This window comes from Phoca vitulina, unplaced genomic scaffold (genome assembly GCF_004348235.1).
Source record: "Phoca vitulina isolate PV1807 unplaced genomic scaffold, GSC_HSeal_1.0 scaffold58, whole genome shotgun sequence".
Taxonomy (NCBI): Eukaryota; Metazoa; Chordata; class Mammalia; order Carnivora; family Phocidae; genus Phoca; species Phoca vitulina.
In genome coordinates, this window is record NW_022589761.1 from 9217884 (window position 1) to 9240245 (window position 22362).

General features: G+C 45.9%; 2 protein-coding genes across 2 annotated transcripts; one reads left to right on the forward strand and one right to left on the reverse strand.

The window, feature by feature from the left end:
- Nucleotides 1-5151: 5151 nt before the first annotated feature.
- On the reverse strand, nucleotides 5152-6394 carry EID2 (EP300 interacting inhibitor of differentiation 2). The gene has a single exon (XM_032390635.1). The coding sequence runs from the start codon at nucleotides 6279-6281 to the stop codon at nucleotides 5700-5702; it is 582 nt and encodes a 193-aa protein (XP_032246526.1). The 5' UTR covers nucleotides 6282-6394; the 3' UTR covers nucleotides 5152-5699.
- A 416-nt stretch (nucleotides 6395-6810) lies between these two features.
- On the forward strand, nucleotides 6811-7600 carry LOC116623438 (ferritin light chain-like). Its single transcript, XM_032390636.1, has one exon. It carries the CDS (start codon nucleotides 6915-6917, stop codon nucleotides 7467-7469), a length of 555 nt encoding a protein of 184 aa, XP_032246527.1. The 5' UTR covers nucleotides 6811-6914; the 3' UTR covers nucleotides 7470-7600.
- The last annotated feature ends 14762 nt before the right edge of the window (nucleotides 7601-22362 follow it).

The following is a 22362-nucleotide window of genomic DNA, read 5'->3' on the forward strand; positions in this document are numbered from 1 at the left end:
CAATAGGGACCCTCCCTCTGGGAGCCTCAATTTTCTCCTCTGTAAAATGGGCATCATAACACTATTTAATCATGGAATTCTCAAGGCCTGGCACAGAATAAGTAGGTTTCAGTTGGGGTGTTCTTCTCTCCAAGTAACAGCAAACCAGACTGTCAGTGGCTCACACAACAGGACAAATAATTTGTTTTTCCCGTGAACTGGTAGGAGGGGGCCGGAGTTGGCTGGCTGCCCAATGATGCCATCAGGGACCCAGAGTCTCAGGCCAGATCCTGGAAGAACTCTTGAGAATAAGCAGCCTCCCTGGGTAACCTGATAAGCAGGAACTCCAGGCTGACCTCCCAAACCCAGGGAGACTGTTTGACCTTGAGATACCCACCACACCAGAGAGAGCAAAAATGGCGCCTCAGGAAGACTACTTTGCAGGTTTATAGGTCATGGGCTTATATTTAGTGCCTGCCGCCCTCCAAGTCCAGCCACTCCCTTCTGTTCCCACAGAGTGCAAAGAGAGGCATCCGATCAAGAAAGTCAGTCACTCTGAGTCCGTGAGGACATGTTTGTCTTCTAAGTCCCTACAAATCCACTGCTCTTACCACAGGGCAAAGGAGGGAAAGTGGCGACAGGACCCTCACCCTCACCACCCCAAGCACGGACCCAGACAGTCCCAAAGGAAATGCTACCAAACCTTAATAAGATGATTCCAGTGGATTTTAAAGTGTTCCAGAATTTAGGAAAGGAAGGCTTCCGGATTATTTATATGATGTGATGATAACATTAGTATCTAAAAGTAACAAATACTGCACAAGAAAACAACACAGCAACCTCACAGAATACTCATGCAAACCTCCTTTAAAAAAATTAAAAAGCAGAGGGGCGCCTGGGTGGCTCAGTCGTTAAGCGTCTGCCTTCGGCTCAGGTCATGATCCCAGGGTCCTGGGATCGAGTCCCACATCGGGCTCCCTGCTCTGCGGGAAGCCTGCTTCTCCCTCTCCCACTCCCCCTGCTTGTGTTCCCTCTCTTGCTGTATCTCTCTCTGTCAAATAAATAAAATCTTTAAAAAAAAAAGAAAAAAACAAAAGAACAAATCTACTTTAAAAAAAAAAAAAGCAGAGGGGTGCCTGGGTGGCTCAGTCAGTTAAGCCGCTGCCTTGGGCTTACGTTATGATCCCAAGGTCCTGGGATCCAGCCCCACATTGGGTTCCTTGCTCAGCCGGGAGCCTGCTCCTCCCTCTCTCTGCTGCTCCCCTGCTTGTGCTCTCTCTCTCGCTGTGTCAAATAAGTAAATAAAATCTTTAAAAAAAAAACAAAAACCCAGAAGCACATTAAAAGGATTATACCTCATTTATAAATAAGGATCATTTGAAGAATGCAAAGATCATGCATTATCAGTAACAAATTCATCATGGTGATGAATATAAAAATAACCCTAGGATCACTGAAGACTCTGAAAAGGCCTGAATAGGTCTTTGACAAAATTCAATAATCATTCTTGGTAAGACACACATCCACAGAGTGACAGATGCATATGCGAAGAATTTCCACAAAATCGGGAACAAGACAAGGATGCCTGATTATCCTTCACATTATTTTACATTAGGCAGAAGGTACTGGAATTAATAAGGAGAAAGAAGTTCGAGGTATAAAAGTTGTAAAGCGGCGGGGCACCTGGGTGGCTCAGTCTGTTAAGCGTCTGCCTTTGGCTCAGGTCATGATCCCAGGGTCCTGGGATGGAGCCCCCGCATCAGGCTCCCTGCACAGTGGGAAGCCTGCTTCTCCCTCTCCCTCTGCTGCTCCCCCTGCTTGTTCTCTCTCTGTCAAATAAAGAAATGAAATCTTAAAAAAAAAAAAAAAAAGTTGTAAAGAGGCAATACTTTCACTATCTGATAGCACCTGTTTTCCAACATAGGAGAACCACATGAGAAACTAAACCAGAGAATTCAATGTGGTAACAGGCTATCAAATAAATATGTACATATCAATTCCTTTTTTTTTTTTTTTAAGATTTTACTTATTTATTTGAGAGAAAGAGACAGCGAGAGAGGGAACATAAGCAGGGGGAGTGGGAGAGGGAGAAGCAGGCCTCCTGCTGAGCAGGGAGCCTGATGTGGGGCTCGATCCCAGGACCCTGGGATCATGACCTGAGCCAAAGGCAGATGCTTAATGACTGAGCCACCCAGGCGCCCCTCAATTCCTTTTTTAAAATAAATTATTTTCAAACACACAGGAAGACTTTTAGAAAATGTAACAGAAACAATCCTCACTTACATAGAAAAAACAAAAAAAGGTAAAAGTATCTAGGAATACATAACTAGATCTGTGAAAGGCCTGCTTTAGGAACATTCATTTGAGGACAAACATTAATACTCTTCTGAAGGACACAAAGGAAGTCTTTTAAAAATGGGAAAATAGGGGCACCTGGCTGGTGTGCAACTCTTGATCTCGGGGTTGTAAATTCAAGTCCCAAGCTGGGTATAGAGATTACTTAAAAATAAAAAACTTAAAAAAAAAAAAAAAAAGGAGAGATGCCTGGGTGGCTCAGTTGTTAAGCATCTGCCTTCGGCTCAGGTTGTGATCCCAGGGTCCTGGGATCGAGCCCCGCACCGGGCTCCCTGCTCAGCGGGAAGCCTGCTTCTCCCTCTCCCACTCCCCCTGCTTGTGTTCCCTCTCTCGCTGTGTCTCTGTCAAATAAATATTAAAAAAAAAAAAGGGAAAACAGACCATCAGGATAGAAGACTCAGTATCTTAATGATAGCAGTTGTCCCTAAATTAACTGTCGTGTGATTCTAATAAAAAAGCCTTGCCTGAGAGGCACCTGGGTGGCTCAGAGTTAAGCGTCCTGACTCTTGATTTCAGCTCAGGTCATGATCTCAGAGTTGTGGGGTTGAGCCCTGTGTTGGCCTCCGTGCTTAGCACGGAGTCTGCTTGAGATTCTCTCTCTCCCTCTCTCTCTGCCTGCCCCTCCCTTCTCTCTCTCAAAAAAAAAAAAAATGCTTTGCCTGAAACAAGGTAAGTTGACTTTGAGGCTGACTTAAACAAAAACAGCTAGAAACACTCTGAAAAAGGAGTATAACGAGGAGTTTTAGCACTACCAGATTTAAAACTATGTAGTCAGAAAATCGAAAACACACTTTAGTATATGATGAAGAGGCATCTTTAAACAAAGTTAGTGGGGAAAAGATGGACTAGTTAGTAACTGGTGTCAGGACAACCAGTAGCCATCTAAGAAAGAAAGTTTTTAAACTTACCTCCTACTGTACATCAGGATAAATTCCAAGTGCTTCAAAGACTCGAATATACACAAACTACACACACACACACTCACACACACACCCCCTAAGAAAATCTTGAGATTAAAATTCTTACCCGTTTAGGGCGCCTGGGTGGCTCAGTCGTTAAGCGTCTGCCTTCAGCTCAGGTCATAATCCCAGGGTCCTGGGATCGAGCCCCGCATCGGGCTCCCTGATCGACAGGAAGCCTGCTTCTCCCTCTGCCACTCTCCCTGCTTGTGTTCCTGCTCTCACTATCTCTCTCTCTCTGTCAAATAAATAAATAAATAAAATCTTAAAAAAAAAATCTTACCCGTTTAAAAGAAAATAGCAAACAAAAACAAAAGCAAAAAATCTCCGTGCCAAAAGGCTTTCAGGAAAACCAAATGCAAATGACTAACTGGGAAAAAATACCCATAACTCACATTACAAGCTATTATATCTCATATCACTATTACACAAATAGCCCTGGACAAAATTCTTCAGGAGAGAAATGGATAACAGATAGGAACAGTTCATGGAAAAGGGAATATATAGAACTCTCAGAAGAGATTTTTCGCTTGTACGAGAAAAGCAAAACATACTGTCGGGGCGCCTGGGTGGCTCAGGTGGTTGAGCCTCCGACTCCTGGTTTCGGCTGGTCGTGGTCTCAGGGTCCCGGGATTGAGCCCCTGGGAGTCTGCGTGAGCATCTCTCCCTCTCCCTCCCCCTGCTAGCGTGCACGCTCTCTCTCCAAACGAAACAACGATATACTATCTTTCAAGTATATAGATTGGCAAAATGCAGACATCTGATGGCTTACTGCGTCCGTGGGCTGTGAGGAGATGCCCTTCGGTGGCCGGCAGAAGTGGAATGTGGTACAACACGGCGGAAGGCAACTGCAGCGTCTGTAACATTTCAAATGAGTACCTTCGGCCCAGGATTCTCAATTCTGTAAATTCACACTATGGCTATAATATATAACAAAGAATCTAAGAAACTGCTGATTATAACATGCCCTGTTGTTTTATAAAAGTTAAGGAAAAAATGCTGTATTATATCGTCAAGGGGCGCCTGGGTGGCTCAGTCGGTTAAGCGTCTGATTTCAGCTCAGGTCATGATCTCAGGGTCCTGGGATCGAGTCCCGCGTTGGGCTCCTTGCTCAGCGGGGAGTCTGCTTCTCCCTCTGCTCCTCCCCACCCTGCTTGTGCTCTCTCTCTCTCAAATAATAAATAAAATCTTTAAAAAAAAAAAATCTAAAGAAAAAGATGGGGAACCACCCAAATGCCCATCAGTGCGTTCCTGGATAAGTAAATTACAACATAACCACCACAGAATTAAACAAAATGCAGCTCTAAAAAAGAATGAGGAAATGTAGTGGTTTGGAAGGATCTTCAAGATACGTTCTTACTGGGGCGCCTGGGTGGCTCAGTCGTTAAGCGACTGCCTTCGGCTCAGGCCATGATCCCGGGGTCCAGGGATCGAGCCCCACATCGGGCTACCTGCTCTGCGGGAGGCCTGCTTCTCCCTCTCCCACTCCCCCTGCTTGTGTTCCCTCTCTCGCTGTGTCTCTGTCAAATAAAATATTAAAAAAAAAAAAGATACATTCTTACTGAAAAAGCAACTTTTAAGTCAGTAAATATACCAACTTTTGTGAATTAAAAACAAAAAACAAACACCCAAATTCACATTTGCTTGTGTGTACATAAGGAAATTACAAGGACAGAAGAGGCACCTACAGATGTGGGTTGTGGTACGCACTGGATGGAGGGGACAGGGATGGAGGCTTTTCAGCGTATATTTTACATTTTGGAGGTGTGTGAATACATTTACCAAAAACAACAACAACAAAAAACCCCAAAAAAACCTTAAGTTAAAAAAATGAAAGAAAATCCAGAAACTTCAGAAATTCTTGAACACGTAATTTATCACGTAATATATACAACAGTTAACATTGTTTGCCACTTGAAATGCCTCCGAAAACACAAAATCGACTTAGACTAAAACCTTCTGTGGAACCTGAGGGCGAGGACAGCACATATTCTGACAATTTCAAGTTCTCTCCGTGGGCGTCCAGTCTCTCCACAGGGTAACAACGCAGCTGTGACAACTGATTCCCACCATCAGTTATCTGACAATTTCTCTCATCACCACGGGCTCTATTACGGGCAATATTTCTTCATCAAGTCTCAGTTTCATAAAACTTCTCCTTCACGTTTTGGGGCAGCAATTTTTGAAAGACATTTCCACCACGCAGGGCAAAGAATCTGTTATTAACCGCAAACTCAACGTCAGAGGAGTCACGAGGCTGTGAATCTTCTCTTTCCTGACGCTTTTTTCATGATAAACTTCCCTTCCCCCCCCAACTATGGCCTCATCTCATATACAATGACTTTTCAAAACGCGACAGGATCGGCGTTTAGGTCTCGCTCTCCTCGAGGCAGTTCCATCACCAGACTATTCCCTACTGATAAACTTATCACAACCAAGTTCTTCTATCAGAGGATTGATAACCTCAGATGCGGTGAGAGCTATAGTAAATGTCAAAATGTCAAAATCCATCCTCTGGGGATTCCGCTGATACTCGGCATCGAACGCGGCTTCCCGGGCTCGGCAGGCTTCCACGAACCTCCTGCGGCGTTCTTCCAGCTCCTGGATTCTGCCCGGAGCGATCGGGTAGTGCTCCAGGTAGTGGCGGAGGAACTGCTGGTAATTAATTCCTAAAACACTAAGTGGGTGACGGAGGCGGAGGTACGGCAACGCAGCCAGGCCCGGGCCGTTCGCCGGCCGGGACCGGGGTCTGGCCTGCGCGCCCTCTTCCTCCGCCGGCCCCGCCAGCTCGCGGGCGACCGCTGCCTCGCGGGCCTCCCCGGCCGCCGCCGCCGCCGCCGCCGCCACCGCCGGACCTTCTCCGGGCTCCGCGGGCCGCGCCGGGGCCGGCTCCCGCCTCCCGCCGCCTACCTCCGCCTGCCGGACGTCGCGGTGGCCATTCGCGGCGTCCGTCTGCCGGACACTGCAGTCGGCGGGCAGCTCGGACATCTCGGACGGCGGGGTCAGCTCGGCCGCTCCCAGAAAAACTGCGAGAGCCGGACAGCACGACGACGGGCGTGCAGCTGAGTGCGCGTGCGCCGTGCGCGCCGGTAAACGCAGCGTGCGAGCCCGTGTGCGCGAGCGTAGGGCCTACGGATCAGCCTAGGAGCAGTGCGCACGCGTCATTCCCGGGCGCCCGCGCTCCGCCACACGCCACCTAGCGGCCGGATGTGCCATCACAGCTGAAACTGCCCCGAGGTAACCGAACTTCCAAGGGCGGAGCCATATTTTCCATCTGGACCAGCTTAAGGTTTACAAGTTAAGTCTTATAAGACTGCTTCTTGTTGGCTTTCCCAAGATCCCATCCAACATGCTTCACTCTAAGCTTCTTCCCCCATGATTATAATGCCCCATCAACAGTGCGCCCGGCGGGCCCCTGGATCGGCCCCGTGTTTCACCAGAACTTGTACCGAACAGACCCAGGGACACCCCTTATTCCAGCCTCCGAGCACCCTCCAGCCGCTTGTACAGCCTCAACCCTCTCTACACCCTCAGCCCTCGGAACCATCTTCCCGGTTACCCTCTGCCTCCGGGGCCAACCAACACCGGTTTTTGAGCTTAGCTCCCTGTTGCCAGTCACCCATGAGCTGTCAGACTCGTCAGAATTACTCCGCCGAGGTGGAGGCCTCCGTCAACTGCCTGGTCAACATGTATCTGCGGGCCTCCAACACCTACCTCTCCCTGGGCTTCTATTTCGACTGCAGCGATGTGGCTCTGGAGGGCTTGGGCCGCTTCTTCCGCGAGTTAGCCCAGAAGAAGCTCGAGGGTGCCCAGGAGCTCTTGATGTTGCAAAAGCAGCGCAGCGGCAGCTCCCTCTTCCAGGACGTGCAGAAGCCGTCCCATGACAAGTGGGGCAAAGCCCTGGACGCCATGGAAACTGCTGTGGTCCTCGAGAAGAACCTGAACGAGGCCCTTTTGGATCTGCATGACCTGGCTTCTACCCACGCGGACGCCCATCTCTGTGACTTCCTGGAGAGCCACTTCCTGGGCGAGGAGGTGAAAACCATCAAGAAGATGGGCGACCACCTGACTAACCTCCGCAGGCTGTCCTGCCCCCAGGCCGGGCTGGGCGAGTATCTCTTCGAAAGGCTCACCCTCCAGCGTGACTGTCAGCCTCTGGAGCCCAGCGGCCTTTGAGGGGCTCCTCTGGCATCCCCTTAGTGCCGGGGCTTCTGTCTGGGTTTGTCCGAGCAGCCGCCAGGCAGCTCTTTAACCACCCTGGAGCCCGCTCCCAAGCTGTGGACCAAATGAAAACAATAAAACTTTCTGCAGGGGAAAAAAAATGCCGCCTGTGTTATATACCAAAATAGTCTAGATTCAGGGGCTTTTGTTGGGGGAGGGGGAGGGTGTTCTTTATTATTTTCCATTTATTCATTTGTCTGTCTTCCTCACAACAATCCTCTTAACTACTAAAGCTTTCTAATCACAGCCCCTTCTTATCTTTAAAATTTCTTTGGCCACTCTTGGGCATTTTTTTTCTAAATCTTATCTGTGCAGTATAACATACGCAGAAAAGTATATGAAATATACAGCTGGATGATTTATCAGAAAGCGAACATCCATGTAACTACCACTGGAAATTGAATTTTCAGTATTCCTGAACCCTTCCCCCTGCTTCACTGTCCTTTCCTTCCTACCCAGAGGTAATTACTATCCTGGTATTTATGGTAATTGTTTCCCCGCTTTGCTTTTTGTTTTACTACCTAGGGGTGCATTCCTGTATTTTAGTTTTGCTTATTTTTTTTAACTTTATATACTCTTGTATATAAAGTGTCTTTCACACAACAGTATTTTTATGAGATTCACCCGTTTTTCATTTTTTCATGGTTATGAATAGTTCATTTTCTTAAAAAATTTAAAAAAAGTTTTTAAAGATTTTATTTACTTGAAAGAGAGAGAGCGAGAGAGAGAGAGCAGGAGCAGTGGGGAGGAGCAGAGGGAGAGGGAGAAGCAGGCTTCCTGCTGAGCAGGGAGCCCGACTAGAGGCCCGATCCCAGGATCATGACCTGAGCTGAAGGCAGACACTTAACCGACCAAGTCAGCCAGGCGCCCCTTTTTAAAAAATATTTAAGTAAACTCAGCCCAATGTGGGGCTCTAACTCAGGACGTGGAGATTAAGAGTCACATGCTTCACCCACCCAGCCAGCCAGCCACCCCAATGGTTCATTTTCTTAATAGTGTCATTCTTTTTTTTTCTTTTTTAAGATTTATTAGAGAGAGAGAGAGAGAGTGCAAGTGAGCTGGGGGGAGGGGCAGAGGGAGAGGGAGAGAGAGAATCCTGGAGCAGACTCCATGCTCAGCACGGAGCCTGACGGGGCTCCATCCAAGGAGCCAGAGATTGTGACCCCAGCTGAACCAAGAGCGCCACCCAGGGGCCCCCCTGTACAAGCGATTTCTAATAAACATCATCTGTTTCCTTTCTCTCGCATTCACTGTTCATTTCCAGGATGCTGAGACTCAAGAACCTGGTCTTGGGGGTCTAGTAACACTCTCATCAAGAAGTAGGGTTCTTTTTCTCCACCCCTTGAACCTGAGCTGACCTTACCACTTGCTCTGACCAATGGGATGTGGCAGAAAGGATGGTGTGTCAGTTTTGAGACTGGAACTCGCGAGGCATTTCATGCTTCTACTGTCTCTCAGACTCCTGTTGGCACCGTGAGAACAACTCTGGACCAGCTTGTTGGAGGGCAGAAGACAATATGGAGCTGAGGAAAGTGGCCTCAGACAAGGCACTCAAGATCAGTCTGTCTCGGGGCGCCTGGGTGGCTCAGTCGTTAAGCGTCTGCCTTCAGCTCAGGTCGTGATCCCAGGGTCCTGGGTTCAAGCCTCACATCAGGCTCCCTGCTCCGCAGGAAGCCTGCTTCTCCCTCTCCCGCACCCACTGCTGGTGTTCCCTCTCTCGCTGTGTCTCTCTCTGTCAAATAAATAAATAAAATCTTAAAAAAAAAGATCAGTCTGTCTCCAGCGGACCTCCCAGCCGACCCTTAGGCTCAAAGGCTAAATAAATGTTTCTTGTGTTCTGCCACAGTGTTTGACGAAGCTTGTCATGTAACCGCTCCAGAAACTGGTACCAGGAGTACCAAGTAACAAAAGAGTGACCTATGTGGAAAAAGTAGTGAAGACATTGTTATCAAACCAGGAAAAACGATGACCCATGTTATGATATATTGAAGTCACTGGTAAACTGTTGCCTGTGGTTACTTAGCAGATGGAAAATATTTATTTATTAAGATTTATTTATTTATTTTAGAGAGAGAGCACACAAGAAGGGGGGGCCAGGAGAGGGAGAGAATCTCAAGCAGGCTCTGACTCCCTGCTAAGTGCACGGGACCTGATGTGGGGCTCGATCCTACGACGCTGAGATCATGACCTGAGCCCAAATCCAGAGTTGGCCGCTTAACCAACTGAGCCACCCAGGTGCCCCTTTATTTATTTATTTTTTTTAATTTTAAAAAGATTTATTAGAGAGGGAAAGGGCGAGAGGGAGAGAGAATCCCAAGGGGACTCCACACAACCTCGAAGTATCTTCCCATATTCGTTAGTTACTGTGGTGGTTTTCATATATGAAGCCAAAGTCTTTGACATTTTCCCCTCCAGGAACAGAGGACGGACAAGTATGCTGGGGACTCATGCAAAACTAAATGCTATGGTCAAGGGTTTGATCTTTACCTGAGAGCAATGGGAAACCATTGATGTGTGACAAGGGAGTGTGACATGCTTCCATATGCATCTGGAAGGATACATCTTGCTACATCTTGGAGAATGGGGTGTGAGGGGCAGGGCCCTGAGTCTCGGCAACCACAGTTGTGCGACTGGGAGATGTTGATAAGCGGGCCTAGGGTTTGACAGAGATAGGAAAGTGGCCATGCCTGAGGGACATTTAGGAAGAAAACCTGACTTGCATGGACGGAAGGGGATTGGTTTTCTGACTTGTTTGCCATGGACGGGCGATGTTGCTAGTCACTAAGATGGGAAACACTGGAGGATGTTAGTTTGGGAAAAAGACATCAGGATTTTGATATGGGAGATACAATGACCCTTTGAGATAGTCAAGATGAGATCAGAAGTCAAGATACACGAGCCTCCAGCTCAGGGGAGAAGCTGATGACAATACCGTTGTGATTAAGACAGGAAAATTTTGGACTGGAATTGGCTGGATTCAAATCCTGATTCTGCCACTTGATTAGCCCAGGGGTAGAAACCGGTTACTCAAAACGTCTGTCCTGCATCACAGGGTTTCTGTGAAGATTGGAGGAGATAATATACCAAGGCACCTTGGTATATTGACAGCTGTCCTGGAAAAGCAGTACCATGCTTTAAAACACTGTAAACACCCAATGAGTGTTACCTCTTGCCATAGAACTACAGGAAAATCTAAAGCTTGAAATGGTGTTATCTTTGTCTAGAGTGGATTAGCTTCTCACGCAGTGAGAATGGTGGGGGACACATTCTTTTAATCCAAATAGTGTCTGAGCTGATCAGATTTAGTCCTTGATGGCTTTGAGAGCTGATTGGTGCACTTCTTCCCCTAGGGTGCATCCCTCTCGGGGCCCCAACTTTAGTCGGAGGTGTTAACCAGATCCCCTCCCCTTGGCAGGCACTAGGCTCCCAACTTTGTACCTTCCACAAGACCCATAGCCGTTCTGCTCTGCCCTGCTAAAGAATAAGTGACTAGTATACACTCCACATTTAAATCTCCCCAGTTGTCCAAAAACATGTCCTTTATAGCAGTTTTTTTTTAAATTTTATTTATTTATTTGAGAGAGGGAGAGAGCGCACAAGCAGGGGGAACGGCAAGCAGAGGGAGAAGCAGACTCCCTGCTGAGCGGGGAGCCCGATGCGGGGCTCGATCCCAGGACCCTGGGATCATGACCTGAGCCGAAGGCAGACGCTGAACCACTGAGCCACTCAGGTGTCCCACCTTTTAGCAGTTTTAAAAATCCAGAATCCAATCAAGTGCCATGCATTCCATGGGGTTGCTCTGTCTCTTGAGTCTCTTTTAATCCAGAACATTCTCCCTGCATTTTGTGAAGTTTCCAGGACAGCTGTCATAGAAAAGGCTCCAAGCACAGGAACAAGCTTGGTGTGTCTCGGGAAGTGAAAGGAGGCCAGTATATCATGCTTTTTCTGCATCCTCTTATTGCCTCTCAGGCTCCCCTTTACTGCAGCCTTTACTGAGGTGACCAGGGCCACACAGTTTTCCTGCTAGTTTCATCTTCATGCAGGTGCACGCTGACAGCACCTTTCCTCAGCACTGTTCTTTGCTTACCCCTGGGCTGCTTTGACCCTTGGCCCCACACCCCTGCAGAAGCCCTCTCGGCACCCATGTCACTTGCAAACCCACACTGCAGGGAAATTAATGCCAAGAGCACAAGCACAAGCAGGGGGGAGGGGGAGAACAACTGGGGATGAGAGCAGATGAATAAATACTTCCTTTTATCTCCTAGGCAGGGAGTATGAAGAAACACTGCACCATGTAGAAGGAAGGGTGGAAACCAAGCTGATGCCAGAAGAATCCTAAAAGACAGCTGGACCCTTATAATTATGGGAAACTGAAGCTGGATCTCTCATTGGTCTGGTCACAATAAAGACCTATCGCTAATGGTGAAAACCCATGACATAGTATCATGCTACTAAGTCGTCTTCTTTAGAGAGGGAAGAGAGAGAGAGAGAGAGAGAGAGAGAAGGAGGCAAGGGAGAGAGAGAATCTTAAGCAGCCTCCACACCCAGCACAGAGCCTGACACAGGGCTCGATCTCACAACCCTCAGATCATGACCTGAGCCAAAATCAAGAGTCGGATGCTTCACTGATTGAGCCACCCAGGCACCTCACAATGTCCTAAATTTAAGACTTTTTAAAACAAAACTACCATTAAAACTTAAGGTTGATAACATTTATAATAGATATAGAGTTGGCCTAAGGCTTCATAGTTCATCCAAGAAGTCACCAAGAGGTCTCAGTATCTATGAAAAGATGATCCTGGGATAGCTAGGAACAGTGGTTCTCAAAGTGTGGTTCCCAGACCAACAGCATCAGTACACTTGGGAACTTCTTAAAATGCATATTTATGGATCCCAGCCCATACCTACTGAATTAAACTCTGGAGGTGGGACCCAGCTGTGTTTTTACAAGCCCTCCAGGTGGTTCTCATGCACACTAAAGTTTAAGAACCACTAGCTATAAAAGATCTTTCATCGGGATGCCTGGGTGGCTCAGTCGGTTAAGCATCTGTCTTCAGCTCAGGTCGTGGTCCTGGAGTCCTGGGATCGAGTCCCACATTGGACTCCCTGCTCAGTGGGGAGCATGCTTCTCCCTCTCCCATTCCCCCTGCTTGTCCTTGTGCTTGTGCTCTCTGTCAAATAAATAAACAAAATCTTAAAAAAAAAGATCTTGCATCATCTGGTTTAAAAAAAAAAGAAACCTACAAACTCTCAAGAGATGAGAAGACAAGCCACAGACTAGGAGAAAATGTAGCATACATATCTGTTTTTTTTTTTTTTTAGGTTTTATTTATGGGGCGCCTGGGTGGCTCAGATGGTTAAGGGTCTGCCTTCGGCTCAGGTCATGATCTCAGGGTCCTAAGATCGAGCCCCGCATCGGGCTCCTGCTTGGCGGGGAGCCTGCTTCTCCCTCTCCCTCTACTGTTCCCCCTGCTTGTGCTCTCTCGCTCTCTCTGTCAAATAAATAAATAAAATCTTAAAAAAAAAAAAAGATTTTATTTATTTACTTGAGGGAGAGCAAGAGAGAGAGAACACAGAGGGAAAGGGAGAAGCAGACTCCCCAATGAGCAGAGAGCCCCATGTGGGGCTCAATCCGAGGACACTGGGATCATGACCTGAGCCGAAGGTAGACGCTTAACCAACTGAGCCACCCAGGCACCCGAGCACACATATCCATAAAAGAAATAAACAGCTCTTTTTAACAATAAGAAGATGAACAACCTAATTTAAATATGGGTGAAAGGGGTGCCTGGGTGGCTCAGTTGGTTAAGCGTCTGCCTTCGGCTCAGTTCAGGATCCTAGGGTCCTGAGATCAAGCCCCACATCGGGCTCCCTGCTCAGCAGGGATTCTGCTTCTCCCTCTCCCTCCTGCTCATGCTCTCTGTCTCACTATCTCTCTCTCTCAAATAAATAAATAAAATCTTAAAAAAATAAAAATGGGCAAAAGGCCTGAACAGACACCTCACCGAAGACATATAGATGGCAAATCAGCATATGATAAGATGCTTCACATCATATGTCATTAGGGAATTGCAAATTAAAACAATGTAGGGCTCCTGGGTGGCTCAGTCAGTTAAGCATCTGCCTTTGGCTCATGATCCCAGGGTGCTGGGATTGAGCCCCACGTCGGGCTCTCTGCTCAGCGGGGAGTCTCCTTCTCCCTCTCCCACTGCCCCCCTCCCTGCTTGTGCTCTCTCTCGCTATCCCTGTCGCTATTTCTGTGTCTCTCTCTCAAATACATAAATAAAATCTTTAAAAATAAATAAATAAGTGGAACAATGAGATACGACTTTATACCTAGTAGGATGGCCCAAATCTGGAACACTGACAGAACCAAGTGCTGGTGAGGGTGAGAAGCAACAGGATCCCTCATTCATTGCTGGTGGGAATGCAAAATGGTACAGCTCCTTTGGAAGACAGTTTGGTGGTTTCTTACAAAATGAGACATACTTTTACAATATGCAGTTGTACTCCTGAATATTTACCCAAAGGAATTGAAAATTTATGTCCACAGAAAAGCCTGCATGTGAATGTTTATGGAGGCTTTACTGATAACCGCCCAAACTTGGGCACAAACAAGATGTCTCTCAGCAGGTGAGTGGATAAATAAACTGTGGTCCATCCGGAATACTATTCAGCGCTAAAAAGAGATAAGCTGTCAAGCCACAAGAAGACGTGGAAGACCCTTAAATGCATACAACTAAGTGAGAGAAGCCAATCTTCCTACTGTATATGACATTCAGGAAATGGCAACATTATGGAGACAGTAAGACAATCAATTGTAAAGTCTAAAATTTTGTTGATAATAATGTAGCAATGTAAATTTCTCAGTTTGGGGAAATGTACTTGGGTGTGTAAGCTGTTAACAGCAGAGGGATCTGGACAAAGTGTATATGGAAACGCTGCACTGTCTTCCCAACTTTTCTGTAAGTCTACAATTATTCCAAATGAAATGTTTATTCAAACAAATGGAAAACCACCACAAACTCTACCTGGAAATCTTAGAGCCTAGGAGGCTACAGGAACCAGTTCAAAAAAGAGCACACAATTAGAAATAAGTTCAACAAGGTACATACATATGGTCTTTGGGGAAGGGTAATCCCCCAGTCTGGATCTTGGGAAAATCTCAGAAAATATGGAACATACGCTTACATATGTTCACCAAAATACACGTACAAGAATGTTTACAGCGGCACTGTTTGTAATAGCCCCAACTGCCCAAATACCCATCGACATTAGGATGAATTTACAAACCGGTGCAATTACACAATGGAGTATGATATAGAAATGCAAATGAATGAATAAATTATTGATGGAAACAGTATGTCTAGCAAAACAAGCTAGACACAAAAGAGCGCCATACTGTGTGATCCATTTATATAAGGCTCAGAAACAGGCAGAACTACTCTCTGAGGTCATCAGTCGGAAGAAGAGTTACCATTAGATGGGCAGAGACTGGAAGGGGATAAAAGAGGCCTTTAGGGTGCTGGTCATATTCTGTTTCAAGATCTGGGTGCTGACTGTGTATGTGTGAGAAATCACCAACTAATACACTAATCATTTGTATACTTTTCTACATGTATGTTAAATAAAAATAGAAAATAAAACTGTGGCTTATGAACTTATAAACATGCCTGAGACAGGCCAGTGGAAGTGTCTTGTGGTGCAAAGTACAACCTAAAGTGACAAACGATAGATAGATAGATAGATAGATAGATAGTTAGATAGATAGATAGATAGAAAGATAGATGTAGCTAGTTAGTTTTGGCTTTTTGTTTTTAAAGATTTTATTTATTTATTTGACAGAGAGAGAGAGAGAGATCACAAGTAGGCAGGCAGGCAGAGGGAGAGGGAGAAGCAGGCTCCCCGCTGAGCAGGGAGCCCGATGCAGTGCTCGATTCCAGGACCCTGGGATCATGACTGGAGCCGAAGGCAGACGCCTAACTGACTGAGCCACCCAGGCACCCCAATAATTCACCAATTTAGAATTCACAATCCTGCAATAGACACTAAAAAGAGTGGACCCTTGAACAATGCAGGGGTTAGGGATGTCGACCCCTGGCATAGTTGAAAATCTGCGTATAGCTTTTGACTCTCCAAAAACATAACTACTAATAGCCTACTGTTGACTGAAAGCCTTACAGATAACCTAAATAGTTAATTAACATGTATTTTGTATGTTTTATGTATTATATACTGTATTTTTACAATAAAGTAAGCTAGGGGCACCTGGCTGGCTCAGTCGGTGGAGAGTGCGATTCTTGATCTCGGGGTTGTGGGTTTGAGCCCCACATTGGGTGTAGAGATTACTTAAAAATAAAATCTTAAAAAAAAAAGAAAATAAAAAAAAGTAAGCTAGAGAAAAGAAAATGTGATGAAGAAAATCAAAAGGAAAATACTGTGCTATAAAAAATAAATGGACTCGTACAGTTCAAACCCATGTTGCTCAAGGGTCAGCTGTAATCGAAAGTTCTATTTATGTTCAAACTCCTGCAGTAACAAGGTCAACCACAGCCACACTTTTCTCCAGAAGGAGTCCAACATTTTTTCATGCCTCCTAAACCCTCGTAATGAGCAACTACCATGGACCGGGTCCACTGAGGATCCTCCCACTGAGGATCACTGGGGAGGGAAGGAGCCCTTCCTCCTGGGGAGAAGCATTATCAGAACCCACACAAATAAACCCAGGAAGGTTATAATAAAGTACAGGAATGCTGGCAGCATAAAACAGAGGTCCTGACCTGGTTCGGGGGATCAGAGAAGGGTTTTATGAGAAGGTGGTGAACAGGGCCAGGAAAGCCGATGCTCAAAGTAGGTGGAACAGAAAGAACATCAAATCCTTTCCAGCCCCAGCTGAACCTGCCTATCAGGTGAATGCCTGGCACCTCTGGTAGGCCTCTCAAGTTGAAGTTACTTTGTCTCTCATTTCTCAAACGTCATGGGAAAAGAGTGGGCTGGGTGTCTTCTTCTCTCCAGGGGCCCCTTAAATGGTGTTCTACTTCACTTGGAATAAAGTCCAAACTCCTTCAATGTGATCTGGTCTTGGTCTGTCTCTCCATCTTCATCTTCTCCCACTATCCCCCTTCCATAAAATACCTAGGCTCCAGTGCCCTTCTGTCCACCCCTCAGATGTCAAAAGGTTTCTCGTGTCTCCGAGCCTTCGAGTTTGCTGTTCTGTTTGCTTAGAACACTCTTCCTTATCTTTCAGTAAAAAAGACACTTCATCAGAGCTGTCTTGCTTGGGGCACCAGTCTCATGCGCTTCCTCTAACCAGCGCTGTTGATAGCATTCACAATACCAGTACACATCACATTGGCTTGCTTGCTTATTTATTTTCTGCTTCCCTTCCTAGGGTGCCAGCACTTTCGAAGGCAGAGATAAGTTCTATTTTTCTAAATCTTGATTTCCCGTTCACCAGAACAAGATGTTGGCAGACCGATCACTCAAATTACTGTTAAGTGAGCAAGTTGAAGAAGAGACAGGATTTTTTTTTTTTTAAACATGAATGCCTGCAAAATCCTCTGCTATTTTGACTTTCATACTTTTCAAATACACCACCCTCTTCATCCTCATTCGCTTCACAAGAAGACTCCAGGGTTTGATTCTAAAAGTTTTTTTTTTTTAAGATATTATTTATTTATTTGAGAGAGAGTGAGACAGCGAGAGAGAGAAAGAGCATGAGCAGGGGGGAGGGGCAGAGGGAGAGGGAGAAGCAGACTCCCCGCTGAGTGGGGAGGCCGATGCAGGGCTCGATCCCAGGACCCTGGGACCATGACCTGAGCTGAAGACAGATGCCCAGCCGACTGAGCCACCCAGGCGCCCCTCGATTCTAAAATTTACATGGAAAATTCGAGGCCTGCCTTTACCCCTTTGAATAGATTTTTGGAGAGGTGTTTCTATAGTTGATCACTTCAAAAGTTTCCCTGAATTTTCTTCTTGTATGAGACACAGATAGGCCCTTCAATCATTGCGGCCTTGGGCTACCCACCATGTTTCCAGAGCCAGTGTTCTTCGGCTCTTTCAAGACCTCTCCAAGCCAGGCTGATGAGTGTGTGGGGATGGGGGATGAGGGTGGAGTGGGGGGCAGCTGAGACCGGCCAAGGCCAGAGTCCCAACTCCAAGTCAGAAAAGCTGGGTCCACATCGGGTGTGGGGCATCCAAAGCAGATGACCAGGAACTAGAGCCAACTCATTCACCCAGTTAGACCCCTCTTAGGAATAACCAGTCCTGGAGAAGAACATCATGGGGAGGAATAAGTAAGCGAGCAGATATGTCACCCGAGAAGGGGAGAAAATGCAGAACAGAGGGACGGGGAATGGGAAGCTGGGAGGCAAGAGGGAGGCGTGATTTAAAAAAAAAAAAAGGCAATTTATATGTTGAGTTCCTTTGCTCAGAACTCTCCTTGGGTTTTCGACGGTCCCAAACGCAAACTCCTTAACAGAATTTACGAGGATGTCTAGGATTTAGGCTCTGCCAAGACCTGCACCCTTGCCTGTTGCTGCCTCATTTGGGAACAGCTGGGTAGGGGGATGGTGAGAGGCTTTCCCGTGCTCCCCGTCCCCTCTCCCCCTGCTCTGCGGGTCTCACCAGGAGCTGACCATGCATACAGCCCATCCTTCGCCTTCTGGATTCGCTCGTCTTACCATTTTTACTCTTTACCATGTTTACTCTTTTGTCCTGAGTGCCAGTTTTGGACATTTTATCCATTTTTCTGTTTGCTTGACTTCCGTTTGTTTTCCTCCACCATTTGAGGTCAGAGATTAACTCTGGGATCACTGCTTCATCCCAGGACCCAGCACAGCACCAGGCACAGAATAGGTTCTTAATGTGCATGTATTGAATGGATTATTAGAGGGTGTGACGTTAGGGAGGGATTGGGCAGGGACCTGATTACATCAAAATTTTGCTTAAATGGGAGGCCCCTAAACCCAGCAGATACATAGACGAAATTCAGGAGCTCAGAAAACACACAGCTGAAGGAATCACTGCACCTCAAGAGGTTAATATGGCAGGTAAGCTGGGGCAAAGGGTTTCGGACAAGCAGAGGTAAGTGGGTGGGACTTTGTTGGTAGGCTCTTGCCAACACCAAGTGGCCAGTTGGGAAACCAATAGGTTATACCAACAGGGAGCACTGGAAAACACTTTGTAACTGGACTCCGCCATTACCGTGAGATTTTGTTTTTCCAAGTCCTTTTTAACACTTGGTCCTGTCAGACTTTCAAATGTCAGCTGTTTGGTGGTGTTAAATAAGGAAATTCAACCGAGTAAATTGTTAAGATCCTACTGGCTGTGTTTGACGATTTGTGAACCAGGCAGCATCCAATCTAGCCAATAGAAAGGACCTCTGTGGAACTGTACTAAAGGAAAGACTTTTCTGGGCAGAAGGGAGTGGGGGGAGAAAGGAAGTTATACTAGACAAACAAGTGGATTGGTTATTGCAAGGTTGGTTTCCTGTGGGGGATGGCAGGGGTCTATCAGGTGATTCCCTAACTAGTAGAGATCAAGCAATTCCTGATTGGTTTAAGAGTCCATTCTTGGGAGAGCAGAAACTATGGTATATGACATCATCAGTATGGTGATGTGGGGATTAGCATGAGCCACTCCATTTTGGGCTCATTGTCTTGTTTCTAACAGTGAGTATAAAATAGTACTTGATATTGATCTATTTTCCATTTCTTTATTACCTAGTGAAATTGAGACTCCTTGCACTATTTTTCTTTTTTTGAGAGAGAGAGAGAGAGAGAGAGTGCACTGGGAGGGGCAGAGAGAGAATCCTAAGCAGGCTCCACACTCAGCGGGAGCCTAACTCGCGGGGCTTAATTCTACGACCAACCCTGAGATCATGACCTGAGCAGAAGAGCAGAAATCAAGAGTCAGATGCTCAAGCAACTGAGCCACCCAGGCGCCCCTCCTTGCTCTATTTTAAAGTCCATTCTGCTTTTCTCTTGTGTGAATTCTCCACTTGTCCTTTTTTATTTTCTAGTATTTTTTTCTTGAGGCTTAGAACATTTTTGTTGTATTTTAGACACTAATAATTTCTCTTATTTGTTGCAAATATGTTCTCTCATCTGTGGTCTGTATTTTTCAATTACTTATGACTTCTATTGTCCAAATATTTTAAATATTGATGTTGTGATATTTATCAATATTTTCCTTTTATTATTTATTTTGAAAGCTTAATTTAGAAGTGTCTTTCTTTCTTTCTTTCAAGATTTTACTTATTTATTTGAGAGACACAGAGAAAGCACCCATGTGGGAGGGGCAGAAGGAAGGGGGGAAAGAATCCCAAGCAGACTCCACACTGAGACGGAGTCTGACACAGGGCTTGATCTCACGACCCTGAGATCATGACCTGAGCTGAAACCAAGAGTTGGGTGCTCAAATGACTGGGCCACCCAGGCACCCCTTTAAGACTTTATTTTTTATTTTTATTATTTTAAAAAGATTTCTTTTTTCTCTTTTCTTTCTTTCTTCCTTCCTTCCTTTCTCCCTTCCTTCCTTCCTTCCTTCCTTCCTTCCTTCCTTCCTTTCTTTCTTTCTTTCTTTCTTTCTTTCTTTCTTTCTTCTTTCTTTCTTTTCTTTTCTTTCTTTTGACAGAGAGAGAGCACAAGCAGGGGGAGCAGCAGAGGGAGAAGAAGAAGCAGGCTCCCCGCTGAGCAAGGAGCCCAATGTGGGGCTCGATCCCAGGACCCCGGTATCATGACCCAAGCCAAAGGCAGATGCTTAACGGACTGAGCCAACCAGGCACCCCGACTTCTATTCCTTTTCTTAAGAAAAATGTTTCTGTCCATTAATTTGTACCTCCTCCTCCTGCTTCGTCTTTTCTCTTGCTCTGTCTCTGTGTCTTCCTCATGTCTGAAGCCTTCCTCCAAGGTCTTATAATTTCCGCCCCCCCCTTTGTGTTCCAATAGACGCTGAAAAACTGCGAGAAATCTCTGACTGACCTCTTGTCTTCACAGTGGGGTGCTTAGCAGCATGCTGGCTTTTTTGTATGTATGCCTTTGTATGAAGAATAAGGGCCTCCTACATAAATAGAATCTCCTATAGAAAATGGATCAAATATCGCTAGATGACGTGGTTTTACATTTATATTTTAAACAATAGTAAAAAAACTCCCATTCTGTACCTATTATGCACCAAAGCCCGTAATTAACAGACTTGCTTTCTGGATAGTCATCTCTTCCCCAAAGCGAGTGAATTATATGGGACCATTTTACTGATAGAGAAAAGAGGCAAAGAATATAAGTGTCACGGTACTCCCAGAGTGACAAAGCTAATAAATGGGATAATCAACATTCTTTCTCAGGTCACTAAGCTTCATACCTTCATTCCCTAACTGGCCTCATTAATAAGTGGCCAAATCAATAGTTTCAGGCTCTCACACATCTACCAGTGTAGAGAACAGTGCCCCTAAGCCCATGGCTGATTACAGGGTCTCAAACACTCAAATACTCTCTGAATCATATGAACTCAAATGAATCCCATGTCGATATCATGTCACTATGTTATCCTAATGAGGACAGATATCTTTTCTCCCACTAGTCTGGTTCATTTTTCTAGGCTATGAGTTTCCAGTATATTCCTCTAGAACAAGTGGACAGTTACTTACCCTTAAAACCAGGCTTGAACCATTTTCTAGTAGGGGAAACTGAATTTCAGGGGCACAGAGCAATCCCAGCAAGATGGTGAAGAGTGGGTTCCATGAGTCAACTTTTTAGACCAAGCTCTTAGCTCCCAGGTCAATCTCAGGTCAGAAGTTTACCTTAGAGTGTATTTTTTTTTTTTTTTTTTTTTTACGAAAGCCTTTTGTCTATTCCTTTTGCAGAAAATCCAAGGTATGCTCGCAGGGGCCGCACCCACTTTAGTGTGGAACAGCTTCAGGCCCTGAAACGTGTGTTTGAAGAGACGATGTACCCAGATTGGGCGACCACGGAGGAACTTATTTCAATTACTCATCTTGATGAGTCAGTAATAAAGGTATGTCCCTGAGGATGTCTCTAGATAGCACACCTAACCCAGAGCGTCACACACATTTAAAATTCACACATCTTGTAAATCCCCTTTATTGAACAACTGGTATGTGTCAGGACAGATGTTCTATATTTTCACTCTTATGACCATCCATTTTATTGAGGAACACTAAGGTTCACAGACTCCTCCAAGAATTATAAACACAAGAGCTAGAATTTGAACCCAGACCTTTCTGACTCCAGAACCACAATGCTACAGGGGACCTTTTGGGGATGGATCTCAGATAATCCCCTTGGGGTCTGTTCCTGTTTATATTTCTAGGTTCTCCTTAATCAGGACATTCACAGTCATTTAGATGCCTTGCAACGAAGTTCCCACAGAGAATTTGGGGCATGAGGACCCCTGGGTGAATCCTGAAGGCACCCCAAGCTAGACTCCTACTTCATATTCTCAATCTTCAGAATTCTCTCTGAAAATGCTGAGCATCCACCAAGACAGAAGCACCTTGCCTTCTCCCCATCCTGATCTGGCGTTTGAGTGCTCTGTCCTATTCCACCCACTGCAGGCACGATCTTTTCGCCCCCTTTGCCTTCTGGAACTCAGGACAGCAGAAGATAGAAGGAACTTCCCTTGTTCGGATAACCGAAGAGATGCGAGACTAGCCTTCTCATGCCAAAAGAGCCTAATTCCTGAGGAACATGAGGATTCCCCTTTGGACCCACCCCCCTTTTATTAATCTTCTCACCTCCTCCCTCCCCAGACTTGGTTCAAGAACCAGCGCGTCAAAAGGAAGAAAGAGCAGCAACCAAATGGATCAAATTCATCACGAGAATCACCA